At 44.1% G+C, this 12,387-nt stretch overlaps 1 protein-coding gene across 2 annotated transcripts; it reads left to right on the plus strand.

The window, feature by feature from the left end:
- ANKRD54 (ankyrin repeat domain 54) lies at window positions 1-9,823 on the plus strand. Of its 2 annotated transcripts, none has more exons than XM_028745509.2 (8): window positions 1-436; window positions 2,640-2,687; window positions 4,171-4,269; window positions 5,323-5,394; window positions 6,068-6,115; window positions 6,218-6,342; window positions 6,813-6,920; window positions 7,818-9,823. In XM_028745509.2, the coding sequence occupies exons 1-8, from the start codon at window positions 58-60 to the stop codon at window positions 7,890-7,892; spliced, it is 954 nt and encodes a 317-aa protein (XP_028601342.2). In that variant the 5' UTR covers window positions 1-57; the 3' UTR covers window positions 7,893-9,823. The 2 variants fall into 2 exon arrangements, with proteins under 2 accessions (XP_028601342.2, XP_028601343.2); XM_028745510.2 differs by having other exon boundaries at window positions 106-464.
- Window positions 9,824-12,387: the final 2,564 nt, after the last annotated feature.

Genomic DNA, 12,387 nt, shown 5'->3' on the forward strand with positions numbered 1-12,387 from the left:
GAGTCGCTCGCCTTCTGCCATTGGCTACGCGGCGGCTTCTGCGGAGCTCCTGAGTGGATGTTTGCGGTGGCAGCGGCCGGACTCGCTCCTCTTCCCTCTTCCCCCTCCTCCCCGCCCCACATTCTATTGTTCCTATGGTTACGCGAGTTCGCCCCCGCCTTCGCGCTCCGAGCCTGGGCCCGCTTCGCTCGAGACCCGGACGCGCATTGGCGCCTCGACGGCGGGGATGGAAGGCGGCGGCGGCGGCAGCGCGGGAGACCCGAGTCCGGCCTCCGCGAACATGTTCTCCCTGACGGGCCTCGGCGCCGCGTTGCGGGCCGTCCCCGAGGCGCCGGATCCCGCCTCGCTGCACTACCTGCAGCTGCCGTGGCAGTGCGAGCACCGCGTGTGCAAGCTCGTCGGCCGCCGCCGCAAGGCCGCCCGGCTGCACCGCAAGGTGGGGCCTACCGGCAAGGAGATCCACGGTGAGGGGCTGGGCGCGGAAGGGGGCTGCCCCCGTCCGCCTTGTCGGCGCGCCGCGTGAGGGAACCTCCAGGCCGCCGCCGGGCCTGTGCTGGGAAAGATTTGTCCAGGAGATTGGGGGGACGGTGGTAGCCCAGAGTGGCTGGGGCAACTCAGATGGGCGGGGTATAAATAAGAAACTTAATATTACTATTTATTATTGGTAGCCCAGAGTGATTGGGGCAACCCAGTCAGATGGGCGGGGTATAAATAATAAACTTCATATTAATTAGTAGTAGTCCAGAGTAGCAGGGGCAACCCAGTCAGATGGGCAGGGTATAAATAATAAACTTATTTTTTATTATTATTGCACGACTACCAAGCCCAACCTGTGGCATGCTTTACTGGGAGGAAATCCTAATGGGTTCAGCAGGGCTTGCACCCATGCAAATATGCATTAGGGGAGTGTAACTTCAGTGGGGATTCCCGGGCAGCTGTGCCCCAATAAACAAGCACAGAGTTGGGCTTCCACCCCAAATGTGCTTTCTAGGAAGTGAGGCCTGTTGTGCACTGAATAAACCGCCACAGGACTGGGCTTTCATGCTTGGTCACATGGTCAGGTATTTCAGCTACACTGCCTGGAAGTTGTGATCCACTGTGCCTCAGCTCTTCTGTTGCGGACCCACTGTAGTGTAGTGACCAAAGTGTGCTTATGGGGCACAAAGTACCATGCTGAGCTCCCCAGAAAAAGGGTGGGATGCAATAGTGACACTCAAATCTGAATTAACCACAGTAGCTTGGTTTTATAGTAACTAGAACCTTCATTTTACCTATTGAAGGTTTGGGGCATGTTGCTGTCCTGATTGGGTGTAGAAAGGGTATCTGAAGTTTAATTGATCTGGTTTGAATAATTCTGAATATGCAGCCTTACAAGAGCAAGACTATTAAGCATTCTTATGCAGTGGGAAGACCCACTGGAGTTTGCTCCTGGGTAAGTGTGCATAGGACTGCAGCCCAAGTGAAGTCAGTTTTGGCTTTGCAGAACCTGGAGAAATAGCAAGCAAAAGAGAAGGGGGAAAGATACTCTCTTCTGGGTCACTGCATGGGAAGAAAAGAGATGAGAATACCCTGTCGAGTCACACTTGTCTCTTTATACAAATAGAGTATCACTTGAAGAGTTTCTTCAGAGTGCACTTCTATGAGAGGGTGCAAAATGAGGAAGTGATTTGAAAGAAAAAACAGTTTGCAGGTAGACTGGCTACATGAATGCAGCCAGGCTGTGGGTAAATTTACACTCCCATGTACAAGATGGGGCAGTGCAAAACCGTCAAAATCTTTTGTAAAACTTTACAAAATAAGAGACTATCGGACAGGGTGGGGGAGGCCTTGCTGCTGTTTGCACCTGTAATTTTTTTCTTAACATATGAACACTCTTGCACAGGAGTTATATGGTGGGGAAGCAGATGGCCTTCTAGATTTTTTTTAAGGAGTGCATATGAAAGTAGAATAGTGTTGAAATGCAGGAAATACCCAGTTTAGTGTCAATGGGAATTGAACAAGCAGCCTCTGCATGGCGGTCACAATGAATATTAGGTAGACAAAAACTGTATTTAGCTGGATAAAATAAATTGCATTATGTAAAAATCTTAAATGCAGACATAAATTAGAAATATTATTTGTATAATCAGTCCTAACTTTTAGCATGCATATAACATAGCATTATGTTAAGTTCTTACCCTTAAACAATTACAAATGCCATTCCATTTTTTGTAGTTTCTTCTTTGTTTCTAATATTATATAAAATTATACTATAAATCCCTCTCTAGGTTTTCTTGTAATTTAATTTGGTCATCAGTACCATGCTCAATAGTTTCTATTCCATTCCTCTAATAATGGAGATAGTTGACTTTTCCAGTTTTTCTGACTTTTCCAGTCTCCACCCCCACCCCCACCCCAGTATCAGAGAAGTTAATTGACATAGTTCCTGCTAACTTTCAAATGTTGTATCCCATAAAATAAGTCCAGCCTTGTGAAAAGGTATGGCTTGTGTACAGGAAACGAGAAATGAATAAGCATCTGTTTTGCAAAACCTGAATTATTGAATTATTATTTTTTAGAACAAGCGTAGGAGTCAGGAATTAAGCAGTTCTTCTTGTCCTATTCGCTTTCCAAAAAACTCTCCCTCTCTTTTTCCACAGCTTTGAAACGCTTGAGAGAAGCTGCCAATTCTAATGATTTAGAAACAGGTACGGTTACATGATTTGGGCCCTAGTGTATATCTTTGTGTGTTGTTGTCTTCTACATCAGTTCTGGCGATGTGTATCTTGTAAGCTAGAAATGTAGCCAGCAAGAATGTGGTTTCCTGCATGGTAAGGAGAATGCTTTGAACTGTGGATTTCGGTGGTTTCAAAATCCCCTTGGAAGGAACACCTTTAAAAGACTCTTGTCAATAGCTTGAAGGAAATTAGTGAACTGAGGAAGTTCTAGTGACCAAGCTATAAGCTTCACTCATATTTTTTTTCTATTAGTATTTTTTCCGGCTGCTGAAGCATTTATTACTAAGCATACATGTGAAATTACAAGGCAAGGCACTACAAAAAGACAGGCTAAAAACACCCATGTACAAACAGCTTGAATCTCGTTTAGCGCACAGTGCTCAATAGTAGCTTAAGTGGAGTTACTGAGTAGTACAACGTCTCATATTTAGAAATGAAGGACGAACGTGAGCTGTCGCAACAGACAAGTTACTCTGGCAAGTCTAGTCCAACTCCACGCAAGGAGTGGAAAAGGTTTATCAAGGCTTGTTTTTTGTTATTTGTTTAGGTCCTAGAACAAGTTGCTTTAAGGCAAATGGAAGGAATGATAAGTATACAAGGGTATAAGCTTCACTCATTTAAAGCATTTTTACCCACTCTTTAGCTGTCAAATGCCTTCAGAGTAGCTTACAACAGTCCCTCTTAAGGAGGCCAGTGCCCTCAAGCCAGAATCCATTGATTCATCAATGGAAAACCTCTGGCCCATCTACCTAACAAGGCCTGCCTCCTCATTTTGGCCATGCCCATCTTCCCTGTAAAAGGTAAAGGGACCCCTGACCATTAGGTCCAGTCGTGGCCGACTCTGGGGTTCCGGTGCTCATCTCGCTTTATTGGCCGAGGGAGCCGGCGTACAGCTTCCGGGTCATGTGGCCAGCATGACTAAGCCGCTTATGGCGAAACAGCAGTGCACGGAAACGCCATTTACCTTCCCGCCAGAGCGGTACCTATTTATCTACTTGGACTTTGACATGCTTTCAAACTGCTAGGTTGGCAGGAGCTGGGACAGAGCAATGGGAGCTCACCCCATTGCGGGGATTCGAACCGCCAACCTTCTGATCAGCAAGCTCTAGGCTCAATGGTTTAACCCACAGCGCCACCCGCATCCCATTGACATCATGTGTGGGGCAGATGAAAGGGGTTTGCAGGTAGAACCTCATGCAAAGGGCTTCAAAAGACTTTGCTCTTTGGCAAATCCTGTAAAATGCTTGAAAGGCACTTTGTGAAGTATGCATTTGTCCTGCCCAGCTATCAGATTTGGCTCAAGGGGACTTAGTTGGGGCAGGGGGCGGGATAACAATCTAGCCCACCAGCTAGATCCAGTTCCACAGCCCGGACACAGAAATTGGAATTTGAATGATGAATCACCAACCGAACAGCTCTCTGACTGCTGTCTTGTCTTCCTTGGTGGCACCAGTGCAGCAGCTTCTGGAAGATGGGGTGGACCCCTGTGCAGCTGACGACAAAGGTCGAACGGCCTTGCACTTTGCTTCCTGCAATGGAAATGACAGTATTGGTGAGTCACATTGAAATGAGGTGGGCCTGTCAGCTTCTGGCCCCATTTCTCCAGGATAGATTGCTAATCATTTTCTTTCTATCTTTAAAAGCTGAGCTTCAGAAAACAAAAAAAACACCCATATCCTTTTTTCAAGCATCCCACCCAGCATGTACAAGGAGACTGAGGAGTGATGTTATGCACACTGATACAATTTTGGAATATTCTTCCTAAAATATTGTGGTGTCACATAAGATTGTCAGAATATTTCTGAACTCCTTCAAGAGGCATAGCTGTCAACTTTTCCCTTTTCTTGCAAGGAATCCTATTCGGTATAAGGAAATTTCCCTTTAAAAGGGGGAAACGTTGACAGCTATATCAAGAGGAGCTGAAGTTTTGTCTCATGAGTCCTGAAATGTTTAGTTAAAAGACTTTCAGAGAGCAGGAACGGGAAGGAACTTTGAAAACACCAGAAGCTCCTTCCAAGGAAGAATGGCACATTGGTGCATATGATAGCTTCTTAATACGCTGTGTGCAAACCTAAAAGAGTTTCAGGGGACATAAAATAGGCGTTTTATTACAGGAGATCCTAGTTCTTGTGGAGCACTTTGTGAGGGATGGATTTGGGGAGATTCAGGCAAGGGTACTTTTGCCATAAGAGATACGATTGCTCCCCTTCTTGTTATCATTTGGAAGGGCTCTAAAAATGATCTTCTTAATGTCTCTCTTTAGTGAGCATATATAAGAGCTAGGGGGCTCTTGGTTTTTTATGGATGGCTGATGGAATTGAAGTAGAAGTAGTATTGATATTTGTAAGTCAGTCCAAGAGCCTTTTTGGCTAAATGCAAGAAACCAATCATTAAAAAGTGAGATGTTTTACTGCTGCTATGATTAGAGCATTGTTTTATGTTATATATGCTTTTAAATTTTGAATGGTAACATGTTTGTAACAATGAGTCGGCTCTGTTGAATAGCCAGTCTTATCAATTGTAGAGGTAAATAGTTCAGATCTGGTGGGTTTTCTTTGCCCATCAAATTCAAGACACACTTAGGATGGGTCTGTTTGTGTTTTAGTGCACTTGCTTTTGGACCATGGAGCCAACCCAAACCAGCGAGATGGGCTGGGGAACACCCCCCTGCATTTGGGTAAGCGTCTCTCACACCCACCAGACTGCAGCAATGTTGTCACATTTGGCCTTACCTTTGACCTGCCTATTTCTTTCCTTTATATCTTCTTTCCTTCCTTTGCCTCACAGTAGCAACTTGTGTGCTTAAGGATATTTGGATTTTCTTCAGCACTCCAAGGAGAGAGTTAGAAGAAGCTGTTCTGCCTTAGGGAGTTTGAAGCCAAACTGAGACTAGATTTGTATACCACCCTATACCCATAGATTTCCGGGCGGTTCACTACATAAAACGACAATATAAAAAAGACAAAACACATTAGGAGGAACTGAAAGTAAATGCAGGTGAAGACTTTCTCCTGGCTGTGCAGGAGGACGAAAGATGTGTGCATGAGGTTTTGCTCCGAATTGTTCCGGCTTCTGGGTGTAGCACTAAAAGCCATGGTTTAGGTTACATGCCAATGGGGACATTATCTCTAGAATCCTTATCTCCATACTGCTGAAATTGATTGCTGAGGCTGAGGCAGTATTAGCTTGCTTAAGGCCGACTAGGGATTCAAAGTTGAGATTTGAATTGAGGATTTCTTGGCACCTTTGTGAGAGTGCCATGTGCCAACCGTTACCCCATTAAGCAGAGTCTGTCCCCCACCAAGTTACTGTAACTACTTAGTTGTGTGTCTCGTGTTTTCCCTCCCCAGCTGCCTGCACGAACCATGTACCCATCATCACCACACTGCTTCGTGGAGGTAATGCCAATTAGAAAGCTGCCTTCTCTGTTTATAGATATCCGGAGGGGGCTATCTTCATCCTTAAAACACCCTTTCTTCTTCTGCATGTGCATCTTCCAGGAGCCCGAGTGGACGCCTTAGATCGAGCTGGACGGACCCCTCTGCACTTGGCCAAGTCGAAGCTGAACATCTTGCAGGAGGGCCTCTCACAGAGTCTGGAAGCTGTGTGCCTGGAAGTAAAGCAGGTAATAAGGATAAGGAGAATGGGTGGGCAAGGAATCTAATACATAATATAGTATAATGGAGCCTAGTTGCAAAATGTTGATCTTCTGCGCATAGAAGTTTCTTATGGAACTTTTTCTATAAAAGCCATTCCCCCCCCCCCCCCCCCAGGAACCCTTGAGGAAAATAGGCTCCTGCCATCTGCTGTCAGATTTAATATACATATAAAATAGGGGGAAAGTCCAATCTTAATAGTAGCAAAGCAGTCTGCTGATCTGAAAAGTATATTTAGTTTGTTTCTGTGCCAGTGGAAAAGCCATGGTGTTCTCATTTGTTCTGTTTTATTTATTTCAAATGTGCTTCCATTTTATTTCAGAATTCATCAAAACCTATAGCAGAATTACAGTACTTAAATTTTGACCCGATACTTAGAAGTGTGAACCCTCTCCATTGCTCATAGTAAATCCCATCTCTCCTATGCTGTTTGTTTCAGATCATCCAGATGTTGCGGGAATACCTTGAACGCCTCGGGCGCCACGAACATCGGGAACAGCTGGATGATCTTTGCTCCAGGCTACAGAAGACTAGTACAAAAGAGCAGGTGAATGAATGACGGGGGATTTTGTATATTTAATTAAAATCTGACTTAACCAAGTTTAAATATATTTCAGTGTTGCAAAATGACAGTGCCTTTTTGAGACTCCTGAAGGGTAGAGAAAAATATATTTATTAAATGATACACTGTTTATTTACAAGACATTGTGGGGGGAAAGCTTTAGTTTAATAATACTTTGTCAAATTGGTGACAGCACATTAGTTTCTGTTATTAGAAACATAAGGATGAAGAGTTCAAGACCCATCAGTACAGTTGGAGTAGTTTAAATTTTAAAGGCTATCCTGATTTCAACAGAGCATTGCCCACTCCACTTGCACGTGGTTCTTCTTGCTAGAAGCAATGTTGCAATAGCTTTGCTGTGAAAATAAAATGATTTAGTAGCTGTGGCTCCACTTAGAAGGAAAAGCCATTGTCCTGATTTCTTTTCCATCAAATCTGGTACAGGAGGAAGCCTGTGCAACTCTGCTTCTGCATGGCAGCAGATCCTTTTAACAGTCCCAAGTCTCACTGCCAGCCCTCATGAATCAGGGACCAAATTTTAAACTGTGGCTTTTGTTGATGAATTGCACCATTTTCAAAGCTTGCAATGGTCATTGTTGAAAAATGATTATTGTTGAAAAATGATTATTGTTTTTTAAAAAAATCCCTTTTCCTGACCTTACCCTCTCGCCCATTCTTTAAGGTCTCTTACCTTTGTAGACATACTTCTCTTTTCTCTCTGTCCTTCAGTAGCAGAAATTTCTCTTGCTCAACAGGACAATACCAAGTCCCATTCTCCGTGAATTAATGAATTCTGTCACCTCACAAATTTCATTTCCTTCATCATATTCTTATTTGACTTCTGTAACATGTTCTTACCCTTTTTTCCCTCCCCTCTGGAAGGTGGACGAGGTTACTGACCTCCTGGCCAGCTTCACCTCCCTCAGCTTGCAGAAGCAGAAGATCGAGAAGAGGTAACGGGATTTCCCACTGTTTCCTCAATCAAACAGAGAAGCCATGGGAGAAAGAGCAACTGGAGCTCCTCAGCAAGACTTCAGACTTGCTGCTGCTGGTACCAGGCATGCTTTTCCTATTGGATATATTTGCTCAGCTGCCCAAGACTTGTTGGGCCGCTATTACTGCTGTGGAAGCTTCCTTCAGGACAAGAGGTTCATTCTGAGGCCCTGACTTTCAGAACAATGAACCACTCTTTTTTTTTTAATGCATCAGTGACAACTGTTTTAGTAAATGCGGTCAGCTTGTACAGGGGAGTTGCCCCATTTCAGAAGCCTCTTCATGATCCTACAAGTGACAAATCCAACGTGCTTTGAGAACATTTGGGGAAACTGAAGCTGTTGGGCACAGCATCCCACACGAGTTGTCTGACTTCTAAGGACATGAATTGTTGAGCAATTGCATAAACAGTGAGAAACTACACCCTGTTGGGCAACTAAGTTTTAAAGGAGGGTTATTTTAAACTGAGAAAGGGCTAAAGGGCCAGCAATGCTAGCTCTGCCCACTAAAATGCTATTTAATTCCCTCCTCCTCTGTCCCATCCTCCAAAATAGCAGTGGAAGATTTTTACAGGGTTCTTTGCTTATGCTCCTCTCTTATGAACCATATCGTTATCATTTCCTGCCTTTCTCATGTACCTGCATCAGTAGCTGAGGTGTGCAAGAGAAGAATTCTGCCAAAATCTCTTGTCTGAGAGGGCGAGTAAGAGACTTAAAGAATTCCTTGCCTGCATCTGTCAGCTTGCACCAATTTTTTTTTTCATAGTTATGGGCTGCCTGGGATTCAGGCCTAATAGGGAGCTTTAAGGAGTCGCCAGGCTACCCATTGCCTACTCCTGCTTGTTACTGTTCCTTGGACTTTCTTTTGCTCTCTGTGCCAGTTAACAAAATCTATATCAGTCCTCAAAAACCTGAGCTGGAAGTAATGGTGTCTCTCAGGGCTGCTTCGTACACTACTTTTCTTCCTTCAAAGACAGGACTGATTCAGAAGTAACAGAAAACCACAGTTTGGCGAGTTTAGACGCAGTGACAAATCACAATTTGTTCTGAAACCGGAACAGAAGCTTTAAATCCCTACACACACACAAGAAAGGGAGAGGGAAGAGCGTGAGCCCAAGGTTTGTGATCACAGCAGCAAACCAAGGCAGTACTCCCAATGTGGATATTGCCATAAAGGGAAGAGAGAGAGGTTGCTTTCTCAGTGTGTGGGCACATGCCTAGGACAGATACTTTCTTGATGACAATGCTATACGTTGCTTTGGTTGAATGGGCCTTGGAAATGTATGTCTTCCCATTTGCAGTAGTTGCCTGTCACTGAAGCGAGGAAAGCTTGTCTTCTCATTCTGCCGCTAAAATTAAAAAAGACAAAAAGACTTAGCAGCCTTTATGCTCACAATGAGAGAAGAACTCGTTTTGCCTGATACATGCCAATTCATCGGATTCAAGGATGTTGCTGCCACATAACAGCGTGTTTTTACTTTAGCCAACCCACATTTTTTAATCGGAGGAGGCAGGGGGCATTTGTAGCAAATCCATTATTGTGATCTGATTCCTGCATCATTGAAATTCCAAGGCTGCTTCTGAACCTTGAGCCTAGTAGGCTATTATGACTGTCTTTTGTTGTTGCTTTAAAAAGTGTGCTGCTTTTGTGAAAGACAAGATTTAATGGGGTTCGTATCTTTCGACAGAAGTCCACGTTTTCGATTTCACAAGCTAAGCAGCTTTGATAGGAGAAATCCTGAATGCTCAGGGGAGGAAAGTTGGGGACTGACTTGACTCTGACCTTGCCAGAGCTGTCACTGTGAATACGGAGAACTTTAATACAATGTGCAAGGAGGGTGGGAGGTGATTTGAACTTTTCCATTGTAAACTTCAATAAAGTGCTGTCTGCTTTCAGGGTGGCTTTGCACATTTCTGCCTGCCTACTTTTCCTCTTTCTCCCCCACCGCCCTGTTGTCTTCTCTGCCTGGGGCCTGGAGGTGGACTCGGTAGTTTCTTCACTTGAGCAAACTGCATTGAAATGAAAGCTGACAGTGTCTCATTGCCTTAAGCTCAAAGGCTGAGGCAGTCTGTAGACCTGATGTAATTTGCTGCCTCCGTCTTGTGTTTGCGGCTCTGATCCCACGGTTGCAGCCTCCTAACTCTTAATAGACTTGCTGAGGACTCCATGAAAATCAATGTCTCTGCTACCCCCTGCTAGTTTCCTGGCAGTCACTTACGTGCACTGTACCTGGGAAACAGCGAGGCTGTCTAACTGAATCACATTTTCATATTGAGCTCCTTTAGTGTGCAGCCGGCGAAAACATTAATCACCGTTTGGGGGAGGGGAATAGCCGAGAGGAGGGTGCAGAATGTCCTTATATTGAAAGCAATTCACCAGGTTGTGGGGAAACGTGGGCGGTTTTTTTCAACAGGAGGACAAGTAGGAAAGGGCAGCACATACAAAGGGCCATTCTGGTGATAGGAAAAGTATGTAGTACAAGAAGCATAACCTACTCTTCGTTTCTGAGAACATCTCATTAGCCACATTTTAAGACAGGTGTTGCTAAACTATACCTCTTGTCAGCCAGTGTGGTGCGAGGTGTAGTTCACCTGTTTTAAAACGAGGAAAGGTCTCTGTTGGAGGTGCGGTAAAGCAGAGGGGACATTTATACATGTTTGGCGGACCTGTGAAAAAATTAAAAGCTTCTGGGACTTGGTGTACTATGCCACAAGCATGGCAAGGGCCTTAACTGCCAGAAATTGGAAAAAAGAATTTGTGCCAACAAAAACGGAATGGCAGGATAAATTACTAAACTATATTGAATTGGCTAGATTAACAGAGGCAATTAGGGGACTCCCCAGACAAGAATTTTAAAAAGAATGGGGGAAATGTAAAGAATACTTTACAAAACAGTGCCCTAAAATACACACCTGGACTTGTTTCAATTAATGTCTGCAGGAGACTTTGTGGTTGGTTGGTTGGTTGGTTGGTTGGTTGGTTTTTAAGTCAGAATTTGAAAAATTGTAATAACAGCTCATAAAGGAAACAGTTCATAAGAAGTAAACAAGGTGGCCATGTACAGGATAAAGGAAATCTTTTATTTTGTTGTTTGTTATATTTTATGTTATGTTTATTTTTTGTTATGTCTAATGGTGGTGGATTCGTTTATTTGAGTTGTTGTGGATTTTGTAAAATAAAATAATAATAATAATAATAATAATAATAATTAATAATAATAAACGAGGAAAGGTCACTGCAAGTTCTCACCGTGTGGTTAAAGGAAGCAATAAAGGACCATGCCTTTCTGCTTAAGATACCCATCCGCACTTGAAAAATGAAAATGGGGAACAATTCCATGGGAAGCTCTCCGGTGCAAGCCCTTTGCAAGAACAGGAGCTACGTAAGACATAAGAAGCTGCCTCACACCAAGTCAGGCGGTTGGCAGTGGCTCTTAAGGGTTTCAGAGAAGTGTACGTACCCAGCCTTGTGTGAAACCTGCTGGAAATTGAACCTGCAACTTTCCACCCACAAAGCAGATGCTCTTCCTCTGAGGGACAGTCCTCTCCAGTGGAAGCAGCCTGGTTCGTTGGCAAGGCGAACTGAAACACCCTTGTGTAGGAGAGGAACAACCTCTTTCCTCTGCCGTGTAGTTAGCCTCTGCTGTGAACTGGGCCCTCCTCGCCAACTGTTTACTCCCGAGAAAAAGGGTTGGGGAGGGGTAATGAAATCCAGGCTTCAGCTCAGGCAGGCATGCATGCAGGGGACCTGATCCACTACAAAGTTCACCTCCAATGTGAATGCTGGGAGGCTTGTAGTGCTCCAACCGTATATTTGCACCATCCTTGACTTAATGCAAGGACTAAAAAGTTCTACATTGATGCATGTCATTTCAGGCTCTGCTCCTTGTTACCGCTTCCATTTCAGAAGTAGTCTAAACTATACACACATCACAGAAAATGTCAGGTGCTTCATACTTCACCATTGTCCTTTGAATAGACATAATTACCATGTTTGTTTATTCATAACATGGGCCTGAAGAAGTCTGCATGCACACGAAAGCTTATACCCAGAACAAACTTAGTTAGTCTCTAAGGTGCTGCTGGACAATTTTTTAATTTACTTTGATTGAGTCAGACCAACACAGCTACCTACCTGAATCTCTAGTATCATGGGCCTGAAAGCTTCACCTTTCCTAGATAGATGTTTCCCGATTCAAAGATTGTATGGACATCTTTGTATTATCTATATACCATGGTACAATAAAGGTAGTTTGGCACGTAGTATTAACAAATACCAGGGGGGACATAATGATGGGGATGGGAGAGAGAGTCTGCTCAGAAGCAAGTTTCACTCTGTTCAGATCTCCCACATAATGGCATAGGATTGCAACCTTGAAATAAGCTGGAAATTGGGGTAGTTGATAGTACTTAATGTTAGTAGCCCACAATGTGCTATTGGACTGTGCAGGGTTTGGAAA

The sequence above is a fragment of the Podarcis muralis genome, chromosome 10, assembly GCF_964188315.1.
Source record: "Podarcis muralis chromosome 10, rPodMur119.hap1.1, whole genome shotgun sequence".
NCBI lineage: Eukaryota > Metazoa > Chordata > Lepidosauria > Squamata > Lacertidae > Podarcis > Podarcis muralis.